Source organism: Lampetra planeri, chromosome 16 (assembly GCF_965212315.1).
Source record: "Lampetra planeri chromosome 16, kcLamPlan1.2.h2, whole genome shotgun sequence".
NCBI lineage: Eukaryota > Metazoa > Chordata > Hyperoartia > Petromyzontiformes > Petromyzontidae > Lampetra > Lampetra planeri.
This window is the reverse complement of record NC_136122.1, coordinates 674130-698853: the sequence shown is the minus strand read 5'-3', so window position 1 is coordinate 698853 and position 24724 is coordinate 674130. Positions and strand designations below refer to the sequence as shown.

At 47.6% G+C, this 24724-nt stretch overlaps 1 protein-coding gene across 1 annotated transcript in view; it reads right to left on the bottom strand.

Moving 5' to 3' along the window:
- Positions 1-2747: 2747 nt before the first annotated feature.
- The window catches only part of LOC144722930 (ceruloplasmin-like), a 53225-nt gene continuing 31248 nt past the window's right edge, over positions 2748-24724 (bottom strand). Inside the window, exons 13-20 of the mRNA XM_078601356.1 lie at positions 23904-24117; positions 21967-22106; positions 15390-15518; positions 13472-13578; positions 11552-11774; positions 7954-8093; positions 5394-5562; positions 2748-3619 (exon numbers count right to left, since the gene is read on the bottom strand). Coding sequence (XP_078457482.1) covers positions 3468-3619; positions 5394-5562; positions 7954-8093; positions 11552-11774; positions 13472-13578; positions 15390-15518; positions 21967-22106; positions 23904-24117 — 1274 coding nt within the window. The 3' untranslated portion in view covers positions 2748-3467. The remainder of the gene's footprint in view (positions 3620-5393; positions 5563-7953; positions 8094-11551; positions 11775-13471; positions 13579-15389; positions 15519-21966; positions 22107-23903; positions 24118-24724) is intronic.

Sequence of the window (24724 nt, the reverse complement as noted above, 5' to 3'; positions counted from 1 at the left end):
CTGCATAAAGAGCGCCTCTCGTCATCAACTGCCGTCTCATCGTCGATCGGTGTCTCCAGTAAGATGTTCTCCAGCTCTTTTCGATTAACCAGGCTCAAACCCTCTCCAATTAATCGAGCATCTAACAGATACGCCAGTCCATGGGCCTTTACATACATGAACTGAAAGCGACTTGCTGCCAACTTGATCAGGTAGTTGATCTCTTCAGTTCTCGCATGACCGTCTTCGTGCAGCTTTGCAAACTCAGCAGGGAGGGTGTGAAAATCCGGCAAGACTTCAGAGACTGGTACGGAATCGGATTGATATTTGACAATCAATGCGTCAATGGGCGTTAGAATGGCAAGGGACTTATGCAACAGAGAGAAGAAGTCGTCGCTCATAATGATGGTCTTTATTGGCATCCGCTCGGATTTCTGAGCTGCCATCCCCTTGATGAAGTCACGAGTTGTGACAATGGAATGCAGAATCATCTCCGACTACAACAGCGTCTTGCAACAGCCATTGATCGTTCCCCAACGTGTAGGAGCCGGCCGGCCCAACGCTCGAACGCCAGCAATCTTCTGTTCAGCCTGCAACTGTGCCTTGAGAACGTGACTGTTGTGAAACAATTTGACCGTGTCCTTGCACCCCATGATGAACTCAAGCAGGTACTCAACAGATAGTCGTTTGGGTATCTGTGTTATGATTGGCCTGCTTTCCTCGTCTTCATGGCAGAGAATATGTTCTTGAATAGCAAATACAGACCATGCGACGTACAGCCTTTGAAATAGGATGGGTGAGCCTTCGAGAGCTGTTCCCACGCATTCTTGTTGGTGGATGTGTTGTTGGTGACCGGGCCAGTGAATGTAGTCTTCGGAAGGGCCGCCATCACACGAGGCGATCCAGTCAGCGTTGTGGCCCTGCTCTCCAGTCGACACTGACTCGAGAAACAATGTTGTGGACGGCGATGTGACCATGTACTTCACAATCGGATCATTCTTGATGTTTGACCATGCATCAGATGTCAGGCAAACGGTCTTATTGTCCAGGACGGTGTCAACCTTCTTCTTCATGTCGATGTACGCCCTGTCGAGCAATGGTCCGGCCAGCCTCTTCCTGTTTGGCAGCACTGCATCTGGGCGAAGGGTCTTCACAGTGATCACCAGGTTCTTCTCCTCGACCCGCTGGAACGACGTGCCCGAGACAAAGTAATGCATTGCTATGGCCTGCTCGAACTTCTCCTTCATTCGCTTTTCGAGCTTGGATATTCGGTGATCTTTGATCGATCCTTGCTTCATCGACAAAGCATTCGATGTAGATGGAGTTGAGCTGCCGCTTGCCTTCGATGGCTTCGCCCACTTTTTGTTCGACGCATGCCACTCGGGACGATCATCTATCTCGGTGCCATTCATTGCCCTCCGAAAAGTGGCGCATGCATTCAGGTGCCTCATCGCCTGCTCACTCTTCTTGTGATGGTTGAATCTGGTGTGACAGTGTTTGCAGACGGCACTCTTCAACTTGTGCGGTTCCGGATCATCGGTGAGGTAGTGCCAAAACTGGCCCATCGAGCGTCCTCTGGCCTTCCCTGCGTTCGCTGACGCCGCGTCGGCCACTCTATCTTTCTCCGCGTTGGCCACTCCATTCTTCTCCATCACAATTACGACATCACTATCACATTCTTCTGAATCAAGTAAATGCTCATCCAGATCCTGATCCATGATCTTGCTCGCGGTGGAAATTGGATTCGTTTGATGACACTAGTATCTCAGGTAATGCCAAGATTTCTAATTTCCGGGCTCCGGCCTTCCGCAGTTTGTTACTTCAGTCAGGCTTCCTGCAAAAACCAAAATGGCGTATTTTTATAATTCTCAAAACCTCACCCTAACTGGACCTTTGGGATATTGAGGTTTTTAATTTAAACCTTATCAAACCTAATTGTTTTAAACCTCACCTTGCCACCCATGGTTTGAAGGCGCTCTTAAGAGTTGGAGATGTTTATGGTGAAATTGGCATTGTGAATAATGTTTAGTCCACTGCCCAATGTACTCAGTTGCACAGGGAGCGTGAAGGACCTTGTGACGGCTAGTGGAAATTCAGACCTGGTGAAGATGAGAAGAATGTGTCAATATGGTCAGAGATGGTATTGTGGATGAGGAAATATTTTTTGCCAATGGAGCAGCAGTTCAGGAGGCCGAGATGAATTATAGGTGGTGCTAACGATGGTCTGGGTGGAGGGAGGCGGGCAAGTGGGCGCTGGTAGGTGGAAGGGAGACTGACAAAGTATGGCCCCCTGCCACCTTTGTAGGCGTGGAGCCACCTTCGCAAGCACCGATCAACAAGTGGGGTCAAAAGCATGTGGTTAGGTTGACAGGCACGGTGGGATGTTGCGATGTAAAGACCGACCAGGTCGGACCAATCCGAGATGTGGGTTGTGATGGCAACAGGGGCCTGGACTTGGGTGGACAAACATTAGCTAGAAGTGGGAGGACGTAGGACATATCAATCAAGACAGGGAAACACATTGAATTCATACTGGATGACAATACGAGGACATAGAATGTCAAAACAGCGGCTTTATGCTGGGGTTTATTACAGCTTCAGTACGTGTCGTTTTCAAGTAATCTTCTGCTTGTAAATGCATATTTCTGTAAATGCGTTTATGATCATCTCTGCAAAAGTAAATAATCAAAAATACATTCCACGACATTCGGTGTGTGTTTCTAAAACAAAATATGAACAAAACATTTGTTTATTGTCAGATTGTTTATGTTTTTATTTTGCACAAGAGGCTCCATTATAAGACAAGAAGAGCAGCACTTGGCTTTGCACATTCACAATGTCTGCAAATACAAAAACGTGAATGCAAATTCAGGGCGCACCTTCAGTGCTCCGTCAAAGCGCACACGCCTCTCCCCCGCTTAGAAGACCGAGTACACGTTTACGTTCCTTCACAAGCACGTGAAGTTCACTCTCTTGCACAAAATACAATTCGCAGGTAGTCTACGTTAGATGCACACAACCCTCCAAGACCAAAGCAATAACACCGCAAAGGCACATTTACTGATTCGAGTCTCGTACGCTACACATAGCAGCACCACAATAGGCTACTTTATCTCATCCTTCCTGTGACAGTTACTACCATCAACAGCCAATTTCAATCGACTGCTGGACGAATGTTTCACCGAGCCCCCACCTCTCACGATTCCGCGATGTGATAATGCACCCAGCATCTGCGCACAAGCCGTTTGCCGCTGCTTTATCTCCTCAGTGTACACCATCTCAGATGCGTTCCGCAGTTTTCATACATTACATCATGCACCTTATAATAACTATGCAATTACAGAACATAGTACAACACAATTCCACTTGGGACGGAACATTGAGCCTTATCTAGCATTATGAAATGTCATCTGTTTGTTCAGATTTGTCTGGGAGAAAATGTTGATATTTATCTCTGATAGGAATATTTCCAAATTTGCTTTGAAAACCTACGATGTCTCGTGGACATAAATGTGTAGCAGGTGACTGGCCACCAGGAGTTTGACGCACAGTTGGCTCAACGCAAGGGAATATAAGCCGGTGTGAGAAGAGGCAGAGGAGTGTTGTCCAATTGCGGTCTTCTCCGTAGGGTTCGCGGTTACTGAAACACAATAAATGACGGTCAATTTGATTCATTCGTTCTTAATGTAAAACACATATTAGACTTTATAAATCGCTCAGGATGTCCGTGGTGTATGTACAATATCACAATTATAATCCATAATTAACATCCCAGAACATTGTACACGTTGAGGTTCTGAAATCTCTGTCCACAGTAGACATTTAAATGTTCGACTTTAATCATGGATACCACCCCATCTCTTTTAATCAAATATCCACTCTAACCACAAAGCTGACTGGCAGCATTGCTATTCTCCCAGTGGTGGGAAATTTGGCGTGGTGATGCATCAAGAGCTATTCGCACAAATTATGTGAAGCTCCCTTACCGTGGGCATCAAGGAGGAGCCATACTCTCGCTCGGCAGGCGAAAGTAACACAGCAAAGTATGGAGTAATATCATTCTAGATTTGAAGCTTTCGTGACTGCAAGGATTCATACTCTTAGTTCTTTCGGTAAAGTCACGTAGGTAAAAAATGAAATTAAAATTAATAAAAATAAAACAATAAAAATAAAAAAATCACGACGTTTCGGAGGCAACACAAGTCTCCGTCATCAGGTGGGACCGTCACAGCCAGATTTGCTGCATCAAGTGAGGCAAGGATTCAAGATGTAAGCCCTTAAATGCAAGTTGAGGGGGGAGGAAAGGGGGGGGGGCTTATCAGAATGTGGTAGCCAATGAATGGAACGTATCGGGAGGGAGGGGGGCGGAGCTAAAAGAAGGCACGAAGTGGTGCGCAAGAGCCGGCGACGTGGACGTGGTTGTGTGCAAGTAACTATTGTTGCACATGCTAACGTATTGGACGGGGAGGGGGAGAGATGTTACTGCATGAACTACGCGGTATAAAACTAAATAAATATTACCACACAGAGTTCAAATTACAGCTGCAGTGAAATGCCACAAATTGCCTTAGCCGATGTAAGCAATCGATTAAATGCCTTCTCCATCCTCAAGCCCCGGGGCCCTTCTGGCCTGTGGTTTTCCTGGTGCAGTTGCACCCCCTGGCACACGTGATAGCTACACCACTGAATGTCAAATTGGTGTGTGTGGTAACACGACCCGCACAGGCTCTGTTGCCAGCATCGCTGTCACCCGCAGTGAACCATTCTGTCATGTAGAATGGTCCACTGTGGAATAGGTTTATATATTCAGTACTTGGTAGATTGCTTTTGGGATGAATCATGGTGCATGCTCCTGCTGATATTTTCCATAGGCACGAGCGTAGTGCCACAAGGAGGGGAGAATAAAAATTTCAACACGAATAGCAATCCGGACGTTGATATCAGAAGACTCGTTATTGCCACATTGTGAATCACACAAATGCATTTATATTCAAGCCATGAATGCATGAATATGAACATCTCTCACTTTTGATTTCAAGCTTTCGTGATTGCAGGAATCCATACTCTTTGGTTCTTTCGGTAAAGTCGCGTAGGTATAAAAAAAAATGAATCACGACGTTTCGGGGGCAACACAAGCGTCCATACCTATGTGACTTTACCGAAAGAACCAAAGAGTATTTCTCACTTTGTATAAACATGTTATTATAATTATGTATCAACTGAAATAAGTGCATGATTTTGACACAAGTTACATTGTTGCTTTGCAGTATTCGGCTTATTATTATTTTTTATCACTATTTCCCAACTTGCATCACCACGAGACGACCAATCGATGATCGCCACTTTTAAAACAGCCACGACATCTATTTCGTTGGCAAATCAGTTTGACGCGAACATCACACGGGGCTCCAGACCTAAGGGTTTGGTCTTGATCTGGAAAAATGCCACCATGCCAGCCTCGATGTGGTCATGAACGTGGCAGTGCAGAAGCCACGTGCCAGGGTTGTCCGTCGTCATCTCCACCGTGACGAAGGTCCCCGCAAACACGTCGTACACGTCAGACACCGTGTCCTTACCCGCCACCTGCAAACAAAGACAAAGATCCCCCGTATAGCCTTAACATACTGTTGGGGCAAGTGCTATTAGCGAGCATCTATGAAGGGGGACACGGCACATGAGGGGGTGGGATGCCAGCACTACGCCCGGCCGCCTTTGTCTCCCCAGTGGTGATGTTTACGCACCAAGTACTCATTTGAGGCTGAATCGACCTGGTGGAGGCCCAGGACCGTTTCAGACAATCGTCACTGGTGGTGGCCGTGAACTCGGTTTGTAGTGCAAAGTGCTAATCGCTACACTACCACTCTCCACAAACACGTCGTACACGTCAGAGACCTCGTCCTTACCTACCACCTGCCACCTGCACACACACACGAGGACGACTTTAATTACAAGGGTATTTATGTTTTGAGTATTTTATGCACAAATGGTAATTTTTCAAACATAATGGAGAGTATACCAGAATAAGAATATTTACCGTATACTGGAGGAATACGATGATATATAAAGCTCTTTTACACAGATTAGGGGCGGGTTAAGAACGTCACAACAACAAACAGTACAAAACACGATACGAGTGCAAAGTACAAGAAAGGTAAACAAATCACCCAAACACAAATAAATAAAACTAAACCATCCCCACCCTACCAGACAAAGCCCACCGAGGCATTTAACTTATTTTTCAGAAGCGACCTGGCCACAAATAATAGCTCAACAAAGTGGCTTATCATTTGGATATTCATAGCAGCAACATAATCTAAATAATCTCAATGCATGTTGCTAAACGTGGAGGGAAAAATCGGAGAAAATATCCACGCGACTACGGGGACAACATGCAAACTCCAAATATATAGGCTTCAGGCTCGGGATCGAACTTGAGACTTCCTGCATACCAGGCAATGAAGATAATTACATCACACCTGTAGTTCCACGACTGCAGAGCAACTCCGCAATCGCCGCGATCCCCTCCCGGCCCCCGCACTAAACACACACCCACACGCAGCGCACCCACGTAGTGTCCTGACAGGGGGGGGGGGGGGGTTGCCTGGCACATCGGGTTTTAATCCGAAGGGCCCCTCGAGGGAGAGTCCCAGGGTTTCCTGGTGCCAGGAGATTGGCCGACCCTCACAGGACAGGTTACATTGTGGTGCCCCTAAATTGGCTAAATATTGTTTGGACGCACAGAAACTCACCGGGCTAACCGCAATAAGAACGCTCACAGCACGGGGGGGGGGGGAGGAGCCAGGGGGGAAATAGCCTGTGGGCGGCGCAGATGGGGAGGGGGGGAGGGAAAGCCCTGGACCCCCCGCGGAGGTGTATTCCGCGGGATCGAGAGCGGGTGCGTAGACAATAGGTCGAGGCGTAATGGAAAATAACGCTCCAGGTAAGGGCGGGGCATCAGTTTAAAATCAAAAGGTATGCGCATCATTGTCTGTGCGGCACGACGTTCCCCTGGGCCTTTGACGTTTATAGAATAAAGGTGGGAGCCCCGGGACGATTAGCTCAGTTGTCTCCAACTTCCGGGCCGACAAGACCCACTCCCTGCCGTCCTGCCTCCTCGAGCCGCTCGCAGCATCTGTGTGATGCCAGCGAGTGCTGCTACGAGGCAGTGATAGGTGAAGTTTTCGCTCGACCTTCTCTCTCCGACTCTCGCAGCGTCCGTGCGACGCCCTGAGTACAGCTACGACGTACGTGGTAGAACACTTGAGTGACTGAGTTCGTAGGCAGTCAGGCTACGCCCTTCCTGCAAAATATTCCCCTTCCAAGTATGGTGTATTTGCGCCATTAATAAACTTTAATTCAGAGTATTGGTGCAGTGTGATTTCTATGTGTGTGGGTAGATTGCAGTTTTTAAAATTATCTGAATAAAAGTTTTTCCCGTGGCTACACACCACGGTAAGGGGAGTCAAGCATGTAATGTATTGGAGGAAAAAAAAGGGAATTGGAAAGGGAAGAGAGAAGAGAAAAAATTGGTAGTTAGAGGAGGCAAGATTGAGGATGGCTTTTGTTACTGTTCCTAGAAGGAAAGTTGTGCAAAAGGGCAGACAGGGAAAGCTGACTGGGAAAGGCAATGGATGCCGGGATAGAAGTCCCCAAGACAGACACAAATGGCAAGGCTCAAGATGAGCAGGAAGAAAGAAGGAGCGCCGTGCAGGAAGGGGAGAAGGGAAATAAGGGGAGAGGTTGGTGGCGAGAGGGCAGAGAAGAGAGGGATAAAGAAGGAAGAAGAAACCAGAGCAGAGTTTGTTTTCACATGAGGCGAGGAAAGGGGAGGGATTCAGAGTGGGAGTGTCCACAAAAACATTCACGTGATTTACTGTAGGCTTGAGCCAATTAAAATGTATATATATGTGAGGATAGGAGAACTGATATTAACACAGTGCTGTATTATAAAACAGAAGCCCACCGCCAACCAACCTTGTATCGGAATGTCTGGCCATGGAAGTGAATGGTGTGCATGTCGAGTTCTCCACCCAGACCCATCAAGTACCAGTCCACGCGTTCCTTGAGCCCCATGTTGAGCCCATTCAGATTACCGAAAGTCATGCCGTTGATGCCTAAAACGATACCAAGTAACTTCGTATTATTTACACACACGTTACTGTAATCACATTGGTCTGTGTATAAAATAAACTGTAAGTCATACAAGTGCGTAAAAAAATTGCAGAGGTAAACCGTAAACATAGTTCTTGTTGAAGGCGTTGATAAATTGAATTCCTTTAAGTTTTGAGGTCTTTTTTCTCAACCACATCAGCACCACAATGGCTGCCACCATTCCCCACAAGAGAATGCGTTCAACTTGTGTAAAACAACGTTCTAAGGCAGTGTCAGATCCCACGTCATTTATTCGACTTTCTCTGAAGCCAAGGTTCAACAGTGAAATGTTGCTTGCGAATGATATCACAAGCAACATATTATTTGCATTGCTTTGTATAACATAAGTTGCAACACTGGAAAAATAATGTTGCATTCGAATCTGGAGCATCTATCCATTGTGGCTGAGTTAGTATCCTATAATAATACTAACAAAAACCAGGATTGATATGGACATATTGGCGGTACACCGGTGCAACATAACACACCGGTCCTCATAAAACAGTCTGACGATGTTGCTGTTGGCTTGAGTGAGCTGGAGATGCTCCATCAGTAATTGCCTTTGATTCAGCAGCTGCTTTGCATTCGAACGTGTGGTGACACCACAAGTCATAATATTTTGATGCCACCGTCTGCCAAGAAATGATTTAGGAACCGTCCGATCAAGTTAAGGGCACGAAGTCAAATCTATCTTTGGAACACGGAGCAAATCATCAGGTTGGGTGATATACAGCAACAGACTGTGAAACTTCGTGTTGAGCTGCTCATAACATTAGTCTACTGACTGCTTCAACATAACGATAACTGATTGTAATGCACCCCACAAGATTTTCTGAACTGGGGTTGCGAATCGCGGGCAAATAAATAATAATTACTGCGTTTTTTAAATATACATACTGCTGATCACCGGTGTACCGCCAACATTATCTTAGTTTTGACATTATTTGGGTCTTTCAATAAAGTCACGTGGATAGGTTCAAAACAATAACAAAAATAGCAAAAACTACGACGTTTCGATCACAACACAAGCGATCGTTATCAGGAGGAAAAACGAGGGTGAAAGCTGCTGAGGCAGAATGTTTTAAAGGTTTAAAATGGGTGTAGCTCAAGGGTCATAAACTAGTTGGCGAGGCTAGTGATGTTAATGTGAGAAATTAGCATGTTAATGAAAGATCGCAGAGCAGCAACATCGAGCTCGGTGAGCGAGGTGGCTGTGATCGTGTGGGAATTTTAACCTGTTAATGTAAAATCAGAGAGCCTAAAATAACAACTAATATCGGAAGGTGGTAGGATGGGAACATCACAGCCAGTTATGACTTAAACTGGCTGATAACGTCCTTCCAATGATTGCTCAGTTTATACCCATCTTCTCGTTTGAAGTTGTGTCTGTATATGTTGATGGCTTCCTGAACGAATCTTTGTTGATAGCCAGTGGGTTTGCAAAGTACCTTCGTCTTCGAGAAATCAATTTCATGTGTGCCCACAGCGTTAAAACAATGATCAGCCACGGCCGAGGTATTGGTCCTACCGTGTTTCAGATCTGCCTTGTGTTCACGAACACGGTCCGAGACATGTCGCTTAGTTTCCCCAATGTAACTAATGCCGCAGACACAGCTTAGTTTGTAGACGCCGGGGTATTGCATGTCAGGGATCACATCCTTCACAGATGGGATCAGATCATGAATTTAATGGACTGTGTTAAATCGAACCAGGATCTTGTGTTTGCTCATGATTTTGGAGATCTTTTTGGTGACCCCTGCTATGTATGGCAAGGTGATGGTTTTGATTGGGTCCTCAGATGGTTATTTCTCAACGGTTGGGGTGATAGCTTTACGGATTGTGTAGTCTGAATATCCATGCATCTTGAGAGCTTGGTGTACGTGTTTCAGTTCACTGGCTAGGTGATGATGGTCGGAAATACATCGAGCTCTATGGTGTAGCGTTTTTATGTGGGAATTCTTCTGGGAAGGATGGTGGTGGGAGTCAGGTTTTAGATATGCATCCGTATGGGTGGCTTTCCTGTAAACAGTGTCCCATTGAGCCATCTGGTCTCCTTTCGATTAAAACATCCAAGAATGGTAACTTGCCATCCTTTTCCACCTCCATGGTGATGGCTGGGTGTATGAAATTGATGTGGTTGAGGAATTGGTTCAGAGCTGGTCGACCATGTGGCCAGATGACGAACGTGTCATCTAGTTAGTTGTTATTTTCGGCTCTCTGATTTTACATTAACAGGTAAAATTTCTCACACTAACACAGCCACCTCGCTCGCCAAGCTCGACGTTGCTGCTTTGCGATTTACCATTAACATGCTAATCTCTCACATTAACATAGCCACCTCCACACCCTTCGTCGTGGAGACCGCTCTCCGATTTTACATTGACATACTAATTTCTCACATGAACATCACTAGCCCCGCCCACTTCGTTTATGACCCTTGGGCTACACCCATTTTAAACCTTTAAAACAGTCTACCTCAGCAGCTTTCCCCCTCTTTTTTTCCTCCTGATGCCGATCGCTTGTGTTGTGATCGAAACGTCATGGTTCTTTCTTATTTTATTTGTTATTGTTTGTTATTTCTTTGAACATATCTAAGTGACTTTACCGAAAGACCCCAAGAATATGAATTCCTGCTGTCACGAAAGCTTTAAGTCGAGATTTATCATCTTAGTTATTCATCTCTTATTTTATGTTCACCTTACCGCTCTGAAATTCCCCGGAGAGTTTCTTTTTTTTAATTCGTGGAGTGAACAAAACTGAACAAATGCAACAGAGAATTGAGGACAAAGCCTTATTATTTATTTACCTTGAAAGTTTCTGTATAATTTCTGGACAAATTGGGAAAGAACCCCCTCTGCATAAATTTGGATCCACAATTGTTTCACGAACTCTGGCACTGTCTCTTGATTGTTTCAGGAATCTCACTAAAAATCCCTCGAAATTATTGTCTCATTTCAACTTTATACTGAATTTCCAAATGCAAACAATTGTCTGAGCAAGGTTGGCCCTGAGTGTGCAGTAAAATGCGACATTCCTACAGCGGAGAACAGTCCATACGACAACGACTGTTTACTTTCCAACGACGAGCTCCTTTATTTATTATAAACCTGAGAAGGTATTTGAGAACAGCTCCCTGAGATTTTGACGAGATGGGATTTTTGTGAGTCAATTGCCATGCCACGTTAGCACCAGGATTTCCTTTAATTACGTTATTTATTTCCCATTGTTACTTTTGATCTCTGAGGTCTCAAGGGGATATTTAATAATGTTTGGGTTTAATGGATAATTAATACAAAAAAGTCCACATTACACAGTCTATTTGCTCTTTTTATCTTTACAGACCCTTGCAATTCTACTTGTTATAAATGTTGGGTGCCATGTTATTTCTCTTGTTTTATATGCAACAGTGCCGCCTCCTTACTGTGCATGAGATTGCTCTCACGAAAGTCCTCGTCGGTAACGTCCACAGCGCCGGGATTCCCCGTGAAGTTGTCGATGTTGTCCCGCAGGTACCAGGACAGGTTCTCATTGTAGACCATAAAGAGGAGAGCAAACTCGTGGGCCACATCGTTACGGTGGCCTGAGTCGTCAAGCAGCCCAGAGCGGCACACCACCAGTGGCCCCACCAACCCCGAGTTGGGGTCCTGCATACATACATACAACCAAACAAACTCTTTCACTCATTGTTAAATTTGTAACATGCCGCACAGTATTCACCCGCTCTTGATAAGAAATTGGCACCTCGAGGCCCACAGCAAAGGTGTTCGACAAGATTTTTGCAATCGCCCAATCCTAGCCTCCACAGTGCTGGACTAGAGGCATGTGACACCACCACCCGGCTACATACACAAACAGACACACACAAGCAGTCACGTGGTTATGGACAATGACATTCTCGATTGATTTTCAGATATTCATGAAAACATGAAGTCTCCAGGGCTAATTTGGTCGATGTCTGTCTATGGGGTGGAGTGACGGCATTGCGGTTCGCGTGTTGCACTACGCAACCGTCGACCTAAGTTTGATTCCTGGCCACAACTGCTATCAGTGGTGAGCGATATTTTGACCAGTTCTGATCTTCTTCTTTCGTATGGGTTAAAATCAGCAGATTTAAGATGTAATTTTAGATTTGTTATCCACTAAATTGTCTGTTCAGACGCAGAGTGGATCTCGTCCGTTCCTACTTTGAAGGAGTGAAGACAGCAGCTGTTTACGATGTGGTCGAAGGTTTGGGATTCGTGGCCGCACTCACAGGCCACCAAATCTTTGACGCGCCCATTTGTGCATCAGGTGGCCGCATCGGCCATGCCCGGTCCTGATTCGGTCGATAGTCGACCATCGGCGGTATGGAAGGTTGATGTTGCTGCTGCATAATTAAAAGTATGCCTGCAGCACTTCAACCACTGGTGATTTGGCACATTGTAAGTGATTTGCTAAATTGTTCACTCCATTAACCTAAAGGTAACAGATAATGTGTTACTAAAGGCATATAATTTGAATAAAATGTCGATAAATCGTGAATAAAAGTATTGATTCTCGGAAAAATTTCCTGATAAATGTAAAAGGGAGTCTACGCGCGTTGTCTTGGTGAGGGAATTTTTATTGTTCCATTCAACACCAATGGCAACACTTGGAGGCCAGGGCACTGACGCGGCTGTCGACGCTCCACCATTTTCTTCCCCAGAGCTTCCCACCTTTGTCTCACACCTCTCTATAAACCCGTTCTCTTCCTCTCCTCCTCATTCCCGCCAATCTGTGTCTCTTGGGGGTTTGTTTTTACCCCCAATCCGCCAATCCCCTATTTCGCTCCTTGCTTGCCAGCGCCTTTCTTTAATTATTCCTCCAGGCGTGGTCCCCTTGCCCCTTGCGTGACCCCTACACCTAAGCCTGGCCGTGTCCTCGCACGAACTCTACACCAGGCATCGATTCAAATCGTCGGCTTTTCTGCACATTCGGCTTCTCTGCACATTCGTAGTTTTTTGTCCTTCCCCTGCACCTCCGATGGCTATGTACGGTGCGAAAGAAGTTCAACATACATATATCAGGATGTTATTATTTACAGCTCGTTGTAAATCGACTTCTGGATGAAGTTCCCCACACAAACCATGAAGGTCAAGTGGGCTGTTTGACCATACTTCACCGTACTGGTCAGTACGGGTTGGCGAGCTGTGGCCGGAAATCAAACTTAGACTGCCAGGTTCGTTCTGCAGTGCACCGACCACCACGCCACCACTCCACCCTGCGCACTTTAAAAGTGAGACTCCAAACGTACAATCCCGAGTGGTGAAAATATGTAATAAATGTAGTCACATGATGTGACCTCCTGATGTATAGCGCTCACCCTGACGAAGTCCACCGCAGAATAGTATATCCAGGTGATGCAGTTTGTGTCAACTTGTGAAGGGCCGGAGCGCTCTGGGATTTGCCACCTGTACGCTTTCCTCGCTCCTGCATTGGGTAGATAAGATGGACAACAGTCCGTTAATTTATTTACCCATTACAGTACCTCACAGCGTTTCGCAGAAGCACGGCAATATATAGTACGCAGGCAACAAGACCACAGTTTCCATGTTTAAAACGTCATAGGTTATGTTGCACAATGCTCTGTCTCTTAGAATGACATGTTGGATTTAAAAAAAAAATTGTATAAATATACTGCATTTATATTTCAATGACCTAAACACATGGGGAAAGTGAAGCGGAGTAAGAGTTAGGAGCAGGGAGATGAGAAGAGTATTTTCGGCTGCATTTCATACTCTTGAGGGAACACGGTATCCAAATTTACATTGGAAAGCAACAAGTTGACGAATCCGAAGGTAACCACAGCACAACGTAAATCGAGGCTCCATTTTAACACAAGGAAGGAGTCGGTTGCAACTCGGTAAAATGAGTTTGAGGCTGTAATGCACGAGTCGGGGCAGAATGCACCAGGGTGGAAACTGAGATGATGGAAATTTCCCACGTAGCCTTTTTGTAGGAGTTCGCGGTTTACAGAACGCTCCCACTGAGCAGCACGATCCCACCAGAGCATATCGCCACAGAGGGATGCGCCTGCACAAACAGAGTCGACTCAACGCCGCTCTTCTCTTCCAGTACGTGTTTGAGACTTGGCATACAACGCAGAACATTTCCCACGGAAAGTCAATCAATCAAAACGCAAAAGATTTCCCCGACCCCGAGGTGGCTGGGTGGCTCATGGATCAAGATGGCACTGAGCCACTGCTCCTGATGTGGTTGTCTTGGATTGACCGCCTGAATGTGACATTGTGAGTTATTGCTCTGCATCTACATCATCCGCACGAAAGAAGAAGAGGGAGCAGGAGGAGGAAGAGAAGGAGAAGAGGAAGAAGAGATCCTCGGTGCGAATTCCAGTAGCCGGCTGTGATTTAACCAGATTGTCGAGGCAGCGAGTTTATGATCGCAGCCTGGGCACCAATGACGACAACAACAAATGCCATGTTACATTCGTTTTTACTTCATTTGCAAAATACCAGTCCCTAAAATTAAATACAAATGTTTGACTTCCACGTGACAGAAAATCTCCACGGCAGGGCATGTGGGAAAGGGTACCATCCCGAGTGTGAGTACGAGGTCACGTGAAGGAACCTCAGGAGTGATTGTCATAGCTCCTTCCGTGGGCCTTTGTTGGATAGATACTGTAAAGGGGTGCCGCACTGCCCTGTGACAGTACAGAATGGTTTCATGACACGGTTGCCGATAGCATAATTAAAATAAAATGTGTACATATGAAAAACACTATTATATTATTAATGATAAATAAAACTATCTCTCTCTCAATGATGGCAAAAAAACATCTTGTAAAATATTAGCTGTTACAGCTTATAAGAAGAGGCGATCCATCAGGTTTATCAATACTATTTTACCTGACTCTTCCAGGTTGACTTTCATTGCATATAGTCACATGTGACGATATAATTTCAACTTCAAACGCGCACATTCTTCGCTCAATCTCACAGAGAGAGAATGACTTAGAGGCGCAAGGAACCACAGGTGAGCAGGAAGGCAGCCACGCGATGAGCTGATGCAAGCATTTGCCCAAGCTCTGTGGTCCTCGATATATCAAGGTGTTATCAGCCAATAAATGAGCGTTTACACGTGTGAGGAAAGCACCCACAAAAAAAAGGATGTACTCATGGGAAAGCTACTTGCTGCAAAAACTCCTCATTGAGTAATCTCGTGTTGTCTAGTTTGCTCAACTGCGTCACGTACATACACATGCATACGGAAAGGGTAGTGACCTGGCTTGAGTGGGAGGCCCCCGGGAACGTCGCTGATGACTCCGTGTGAGTGGATGGAGTAGGGACGAGAAGCCGTGTTCCACAGCACCACCACCAAGAGCTCTCCGACCTGCCCCTTCAGCAGCGGGCCTGCGCACAGCTCGACGACGAGGCACGGGACGTTACCATAACGTTCTTATAATATTATAACTCCTCTCCATTCACCTTGATACGTTTTATAATCAACCGTTCAGAGGATCTGACGATGGTCCAGCTGACACCTTCCTTATATGAGTAATGCGAAAGTGTTACAGGAAATGATGACGGTATTCCCTCGTTATTCACGAACTTACTATCTGCGATTGTGGCTGTCTGCGAATTGCATCTGGAACTCTACACGATTACTGCTTCGAGGGAGAGAGAGAAAGAAAGTGATGAGATAAAGTGATAAGATAAGTGATGAGAGAAAAAGTCATGATATAAAGTGACGAGATGTATTATTATGATAATTTTCATGTATAGCTACTTTAAATACTTATTTACGTTAATTCGTTAAAAAGATAGGTTTTTACATAGGCCAATATCATTATCCGTGAAACTAGCTCTTCACGAGCATGTCCGGAACATGTTCGAAAGGGAATGGGTAGCTTGATGATGTGCAAGAGCTCTCTTTATGTTACCAGGTAAGGCCCACTGAGCTATGTAGCTCTTTTTCAGAAGCGACCTGGCTATCACAAATGATAGCTCAACAAAGTGGCTTATCGTGTGGAAATATATAGCAGCGAAATACTCTAAACGTGTGATGTTGATTCCAAAAGTGGAGGGAATAACGCGACCATGGGGAGAACGTGCAACTCCAAATATGCAGGTGTCAGGGTCAGGATCTAACCCACGACCACCTGCATATCAGGCGAGGTAGTGAACATCTTGCCATGTGGCAACAATATATATTGTGCTTGGTGTTTTGCACTTTCGCGCTGGCACTAACGGGCCGTGCTGTACGATGAAAGTGACTCAAGCAAGTGACTGACAGACATATCGAGTCTCTTACATGTGAAGTACCGTTGATGACTCTTGGACACCGTTGGTGAGGCACACGTATTTATTCCGTACAAGTAGTCACAACTGTGGACATACAATACTAGAGGGGGTATCGGCCCCCTCACCCGGCTAGCTGGGAATACACTGCTAGCTATCTCTGACCTACCTCCTAGTCCTCCACTAACGGGCTAGGGGAGGCTGTCTGGCCCGACACTGGTAAGTCGGGCTACGGTACCCGGAGTCCCAGAGCACTAGCTCTGGTTCTCGGGACCACGCCGCTGGCTCGGTCCTGCACGGCCCTGACAAGGGCGGCGTCCCAGGGGAGTCCAGGGCTCTAGCTAGACGATCTTCGGTCTTCACTGGTTTAGCTTTAACATTCTGCCCCGAGCCCTCTGACACATCCCCCTTTATACTCCACCCCCGCTGAGGGGTGGGGCCCCGGGCTGCCTGGTGCGGACGTCGTTGAGAGCACCCCCCCCCCCCGTGCACTCACGTAGCCCCGCCCACTGTGTTTGTTTCCCATAAGCTGCCATGCATAACGGCTCTCTCTCTAACACCCCTACATCACCCCCCCCCCCCCGCATAGCTTGCAGCCGTCCCGGCTGCCAACATACAAAAAAAACGACAATAAAAGCGCATTTACCCCCTGACCGCGCGTGTGCCTCACTATTTTTCAACATAACGCGAAGAGAACAACAACAAGAACCAGAAAACCCCGAAGGGAAAACAACCCGACGCACCCCCCCCGAATAAATACGAATTCCGTAAAAGCAACGTATATACAAATCGCAAGGAACCCCCAACACACACACAACACAACACAATGTGCCAGGAGCACACCACCGACGCAGCGCACAGTAACCATACACGTGAAAATAAAAAATAAAAATAAATTTCTTCTTTTTGTGCATCACAAGAGTCTGCGCATTCTTGCGCGCGTCCTTGCCGCAGGCCCGTCACACGGGGCAACCCCGGATGGCGGACCATCTGGTGGCAGCAGTCCATTTCGAAGTGAGTCTGCGCTTGATGTCGCGAGACCCTCGGCATCCCCCGTAGGGGTTGTTGGGCGGGAGCCCGTCATTCCTGGTGCACCTGGGGGCGGGACAGCCGGCAACACGTCAGGCGAGAGCAGCAGAGACGGACCCTTTGAGTCGGCCGACCCCCCACATGTTTGGCCACGCGTGTGTGGAGTGGGGCCTCGCACCGCAACGAAGGGTTTCAGCCTAGAGGGGTGCACAAACCACCGGCGCTTCCCCCATTTGATGCGAACGCATTGAGGCCGCAAAACCTCGACCACCTCGACGGGGCCCCGCCACGGCCGCACCAGTTTTGAGGAGGTCGCGAGTGGTACCTGGGGACAGTGCAGCCATGTGCACGCGACCCAGTCTGAGGCGCTCATTCGCTTTCTGACGCCTGTCAGAATTTAGCATGGCAGCATCCCGTGCCTCAGTCAATTTCGCAAGGTTAAATTTAACATGGTCGGCCAATTTAGTTTTTCCCAGCGGCGCGGGGATCTGCAGCTGTGCCCGAACAGGTGGGTCAGGTTCGCGGCCATACATGAGGAAGAAGGGTGAAAATCCCGTCGCAGCATGGGGGGCCAATCTGTATGCTGCCAGGACCCCTTGAATTTGCAAGTCCCAATCGGTCTGTGAGTCCGAAACCTGCTGCGACAACATAGACGTGATGGTTCGATGCAGACGCTCGACCATCCCGTCAGTTTGCGGGTGATAGGGAGAGGTACGAATTTTTTTCGTTCCCAGGAGCTCACAGACCTGTTGGAGGAGTTTGCCGGAAAAAAATTTTCCCTGGTCGGTCAGCAGCCGCTCCGGAGCACCTTTGTCCATGACGTAACCTTGGACAAAGGCCTCCACGATGGCTGCTGCCGACTGGTTGGCCAGGGGCCAGGCCATAGGCCAGCGCGTAAAGTATTCCACCCCGGTCAACAAATATCTATTGCCCCTAGGGGTGGCGGGAAATGGCCCCAGAATATCCAGCGCGACAAGTTCGTTCACTCTGGAGACTCTGATAGACTGCAAAGGCGGGTTTGACTCCCGTGCTGGTGGTTTTCGCTGCGCACACCGAGGGCATGATGCCAACAGATCTGCGACATCCCTCGTCATGCCTGGCCAAAAAAAATCAAGCTGGAGCAAGGCGAGGGTCTTTTGGGTACCCAGGTGGAGGAGGCGCTCATGAGCAGCCCACACCACCCTACCCCGTAACCCAGAAGGGACCACCAGCCGGTGTCGATGGGATTTCCCGTCCCAATGCATCAGCAACCCCGCGTGCATTTCCCATGCGTCGGCATCACCCGTCCCCCGCCCCGCCTCCCCGGCGCGACGACGCGACGCGAGGAGGGAGGTATCCTCCATCTGGAGGCGCCCCCATTCATTAACAGGCAAACCCAGCAGGGAATCTTTTCCCTGTTGTGCGATAGAATTTGGAAGCAATGTTTCGTCGGCGGCGGCGGCCGCCAGGACCGGAACCGGCATGTCCCCTGCTGGCTTGCAACGTCCCGACCCCAGGAGGCATGCACATTCGGAGGTGGTTGGCATGCGCGACAGAGCGTCCGCGTTGGTGTGGCGAACGCCCTTACGGTAGGTGGTTTCGAAATCAAAATCCTGGAGGATCTCCAACCATCGGGACAATTGTCCCGATGGCTGTTGAACTCGCAGGGCGTACTGCAGTGCCGCATGATCTGTGCGGACGGTGAAATGCCGACCGTACAGATATGGGCGATACTGTTGGATGAAATAGACAATTGCCAACAGTTCCCTATGGGTGACACAATATCTTTGCTCCGCTGGAGACAACACCCGACTGCCGTACGCAACCACCCGTTCCACGCCGTCAACCACCTGGGAAAGCATGCCCCCAATAGCCGTGTTGCTCGCATCGGTGTCGAGCAAAAATGGTTCCGAAAAATCGGGGTAAATCAAGGGAGGAGCTTTTACCAGGGCGTCCCGAAGGGAGCAGAAAGCAGCCTCCTCCTCCTGACCCCAGTGGAACCGAACCCCTTTTGATGTTAAAGCGTGTAGGGGTTTGGCAATCGTCGCAAAATCAGCGACGAACCGTCGGTAATACGACGCGAAGCCAATGAAACTCCTGACCTCTCCCACCGAGGTGGGAGTCGGCCAGGAGCTGACACACTGCGTTTTGGCGGGATCGGTAGCAATACCTGAGCGCCCCACGATGTGCCCCAAATAACGCACCAAATCGCGTAACAAATGACATTTTTGGGGTTTGAATTTCAAATTAGCAGCCCGCATCTTTAGGAAAACCGCCCGCAACCTCTGGAGATGTTCGTCAAAAGTTTTACTAAAGACGATAACGTCATCCAAATAAATCAGGCACGACTCCCATTGCAATCCAGCCAAAACCAATTCCATCAAACGCTGGAAAGTTGCCGGCGCTGAGTGTAAGCCCATCGGCAACCGGTTGAATTGGAACAGGCCGTGCGGTGTACGGAAAGCAGTTTTAGGCTTTGAATCATCGTCCAGAGGAAGCTGCCAGAATCCCGAAAGTAAATCCAGTGTGGAGAAGAATCGCGCTCCCGCCAAGGCGTCCAGCGATTCGTCCATCCGTGGGAGCGGGTATGCGTCGGCAACCGAAATTTTGTTAAGGCGCCGAAAATCAACGCAAAACCGCAACGAGCCGTCCTGCTTTTTAACCAGGACGATCGGCGCTCCCCAAGGGCTGGTGGAAGGAGAAATGATGTCGGCGGCTAACATGTCATCAATAGCCGATTTGACATGGTCCTTTTCGGCGGGACTTAACCGAAACGGATTCTGGCGTATTGGCGCGCTGTCACCCATGTCAATATGGTGACGCAGCAGATGAGTGCAACCCAAATCGTATTTGTCCCGACTGAAAACGTCGGAAAATTCCCGCAGTAGCGTTCTAAGCTGTTGGCGCTCTGAATTAGACAGGTCCGTCGATCCCGCATAAAGCGCATCGAGCCACCCTCCATCGCTGTCTGAATGTGGGTGCGGCCGGGGAGCAGTGCCGACGTGATTCGCAACAGGTTCCTCGCAGGGCACCGGCGTCGCGTGAGCAAGCACCGTCCCTTGAGGAACTACCACTGTCTGCGACCCCACATTGAGGACCGCGATGAAAGGGTCCCCGTCCCCTCTTACGACGGTCTGGGCCGGAATCAAATAAGGTCCACTAACCCTCCCTCCGCTGGCGGTGACGCGGCAGCCCCAGCGAGAGTGATGTTGGACCCGAGGTTCAGGCCGGCCACGCCCTCAGCAGCTGCTGCGGCGATGGCGGGAGATTCAAAGTTTGAATCCGTTGAGATGGTGGGAAGGCGCATCGGACGTCGGTTCTCCTTACCCCGTGGTGGTCCACCAGCCCCCAGCCGCGTGATGTGTTCGAGTGTGGCGGCAGCGGCGTAAAGCAGCTCCGCCAGCCTCGCGTGAGCCAGCCTCAGCCCTTCTGATGGCGGCTCCTCTTCATCCTGATGCCCCGGTAAGAATGCGTCCGGCCCCGGCTGTACGATGTCTTGTTGAGCCGTCTCGGGCTCGACAATTTCAGCGGTGTCCTCCACCTGCGGTACTCCGGCTCGAGCTGTCCGGCGCGTGTCCATGTTCGTAGTTGTTCTGACACCAGATGAAGTACCGTTGATGACTCTTGGACACCGTTGGTGAGGCACACGTATTTATTCCGTACAAGTAGTCACAACTGTGGACATACAATACTAGAGGGGGTATCGGCCCCCTCACCCGGCTAGCTGGGAATACACTGCTAGCTATCTCTGACCTACCTCCTAGTCTTCCACTAACGGGCTAGGGGAGGCTGTCTGGCCCGACACTGGTAAGTCGGGCTACGGTACCCGGAGTCCCAGAGCACTAGCTCTGGTTCTCGGGACCACGCCGCTGGCTCGGTCCTGCGCGGCCCTGACAAGGGCGGCGTCCCAGGGGAGTCCAGGGCTCTAGCTAGACGATCTTCGGTCTTCACTGGTTTAGCTTTAACATTCTGCCCCGAGCCCTCTGACACATCCCCCTTTATACTCCACCCCCGCTGAGGGGTGGGGCCCCGGGCTGCCTGGTGCGGACGTCGTTGAGAGCACCCCCCCCCCGTGCACTCACGTAGCCCCGCCCACTGTGTTTGTTTCCCATAAGCTGCCATGCATAACGGCTCTCTCTCTAACACCCCTACACATGTACGGTGAGGATCAGAGAAGAATGATCGCCCTGGCTGAGGTGGCGATGCTGTGTGAAATGCATTGCTGTATGTAATGAATGCCATTTAGGAGGTTTTCGGAACGCGGTTTCACCAGCCAAGTATTTCTGATCGTAAATGTGTTTGGTCGTGTAGTCAGATGGCGAATGATTGAGTGACTTTACGGATGCAAGTGAATGCTGTATGGGTCTAAGTGAGGATGTGATCATGGGACGTTACAATGCTGAGGTCGACATTTGGGATGAGGTTAGCTTGCTTTGGTGCCTATTGCTTTTCAATTAAAATAAATGATGATACTGGGTAAAGAGGCTTGTGGGTGTCTTCACGTTTATACATCTTCCAGTGTTGTGCTTATTTACCCAGAGGACAACTTTACCTAGTGCGGCCAGGTGCTCTTCCTCAGCCGAACGCACTTTCGGATTTTTGAAGCTGTCATCGGTGTATTCCACGAATCTGACCTTCTTGTATCTACTTCCGATTCTGGTCTCTCCACTTCCGAGGAATTTATTTGCTGGGCTGAAACAGATTCATCAGTGAGCACAGGATTTACTTAACCTGAGTTCTCGCACAACGGATGCATGAAGTGTCCATGTGTTACCATGGACACCTCATGCAATTGATCCAATATTGTGAATAAAGCAAATGCAAGCAAACTAAGCAATTTTTTTATTTTACCAGGTAAGGCCTACTGATTTATGTAGCTCTTTATCAGACGCGACCTGGCCACAAATTATAGCTCTACGAAGTGGCTAATCATGTGTAATTTTATAGCAGCCAAATATCCTAAACTAATGCTTCTAAATGTGGAGGGAAAATCCGGACAGACCCAGATAAAAATCAACGTCACCACAGGGAGAGAGACATGCAAAACACACAGGCGTCAAGGTCGGGATCGAACCCACGACCTCCTGCATACCAGGCAAGGACGTTAACGTCTCGCCACCACGGCGCCCTCCCATGCACAGCAGACATTGCCTCACCACAGGCAGTGTCACCTAATCGGAGGTGCATTCACCACAATGTGAAAAAATTAACCCGTAAAAACAAAGTTTTTAACTATAAATCCTTTATATGCGTGGCGGCTAGAGTCCTCTCGTCCTCTGGCTTGAGATGGCTGCCACCTATGGGTCAGATGATTGCCTGGCAGCATTAAGCAATTGGTAATTAAATATTTTAAAAAAATTCCTAAAAAGTGTAAAATTTTGCAAACATTTTTTCACGAAAATTAATTGTCACGCACAACGAGTCTGTGTGGAAAATGTCAGCTCGATTGGATCACGGGAAGTGGGTTAAAAAACGACCGAAAGATTTGCACGGTCGTAAGCGCGCAAGCAAGCAAGCGAACTTAATATAAAGGATTTAAATAAAAAATTAACCCGTAAAAAATTAACCCATAAAAACAAAGTTTTTCACTATAAATCCTTTATATGCGTGGCGGCTAGAGTCCTCTCGTCCTCTGGCTTGAGATGGCTGCCACCTATGGGTCAGATGATTGCCTGGCAGCATTAAGCAATTGGTAATTAAATATAAAAAATAATTTCCTAAAAAGTGTAATATTTTTCAAAAAAAATTTCACGAAAATTAATTGTCACGCACAACGAGTCTGTGTGGAAAATGTCAGCTCGATTGGATCACGGGAAGTGGGTTAAAAAACGACCGAAAGATTTGCACGGTCGTAAGTGCACAAGCAAGCAAGCAAGCAAACTTAATATAAAGGATTTAAAAAACTAAGTTTTTCACTAAAAATCCTTTATATGCGTGGCGGCTAGAGTCCTCTCGTCCTCTGGCTTGAGATGGCTGCCACCTATGGGTCAGATAATTGCCTGGCAGCATTAAGCAATTGGTAATAAAATATAAAAAAAAAAATCCTAAAAAGTGTAAAATTTAGCACATTTTTTTTCACGGAAATTAATTGTCACACACAACGAGTCTGTGTGGAAAATGTCAGCTCGATTGGATCACGGGAAGTGGGTTAAAAAACGACCGTAAGATTTGCACGGTCGTAAGCGCGCAAGCAAGCAAGCAAGCGAACTTAATATAAAGGATTTAAATAAAAAACGACCGAGAGATTTGCACGGTCGTAAGCGCGCAAGCAAGCAAGCAAGCGAACTTAATATAAAGGATTTAAAAACGACCGAAAGATTTGCACGGTCGTAAGCGCGCAAGCAAGCAAGCGAACTTAATATAAAAGATTAAAAAAGACGACATACTGAATTCCTGAATCGAATTGCGATCCTGGAACCCCGACAAGTAATCTAATTGGTAGGGGGTTGGAATTGTCAATGCGCTTGTGATATATACACGGGTTCTTACCTGAGTGCTGGATTAGTGGTGTTGTGCACTTTCATTTCCCAGCTGCGGTTGGGAGCGTAGTCCCAGACCTCCTCACGGATTGCCAGATAATATGTCCGCTCCTTTTGCGGAACAAACACCGGTCCAGGTGGCATCCCGCATTCTGACACTCTAAACTTGGCTCTCATGCCTTCGTTAAAGTGCTCATTTGTCCGGCACATTAATTCAAATCCACCTGCGAGAAAGCAAACCGTGCCTTTTAACAGGAATCCAGAAATAAACTAAAAGCTAAACTATTTTTTATTTTAACAGGTAAGGCACACTGATCTAGATAGCAACCTGACCACAAATGATAGCTCAAAGAAGTGGCTTATCATGTGGAAATTTCTAGCAGCCAAATACTCTAAAAGCATGTTTATAAATACGGAGGAAAAAACCAGAGGAACCGGAGAAAAACCCATGTGACCACGAGGAGAACATGCAAACTCCAAATATACAACAGGCGTCAGGGTCGGGATAAAACCCACGACCTCCTGTATACCAGGTGATGTAGTTAACATTTCGCCACCATGGCGAGACATGCCATATCAAACAATGTTTTAGATTTTATGAACAATGTAAAACCATATACACCGAAAATACAAAATGGCCTGGAATCGGATATAATGATATAACTAAATATCAACCGTCACAAGCCCACTGCTAGCTGTTACTCTACAGCAGGGGTCCTCAAACTTTTTAAACAGGGGGCCAGTTCACTGTCCCTCAGACCGTTGGAGGGCCGGACTATAGTTAAAAAAAAACTATGAACAAATTCCTATGCACACTGCATATATCTTATT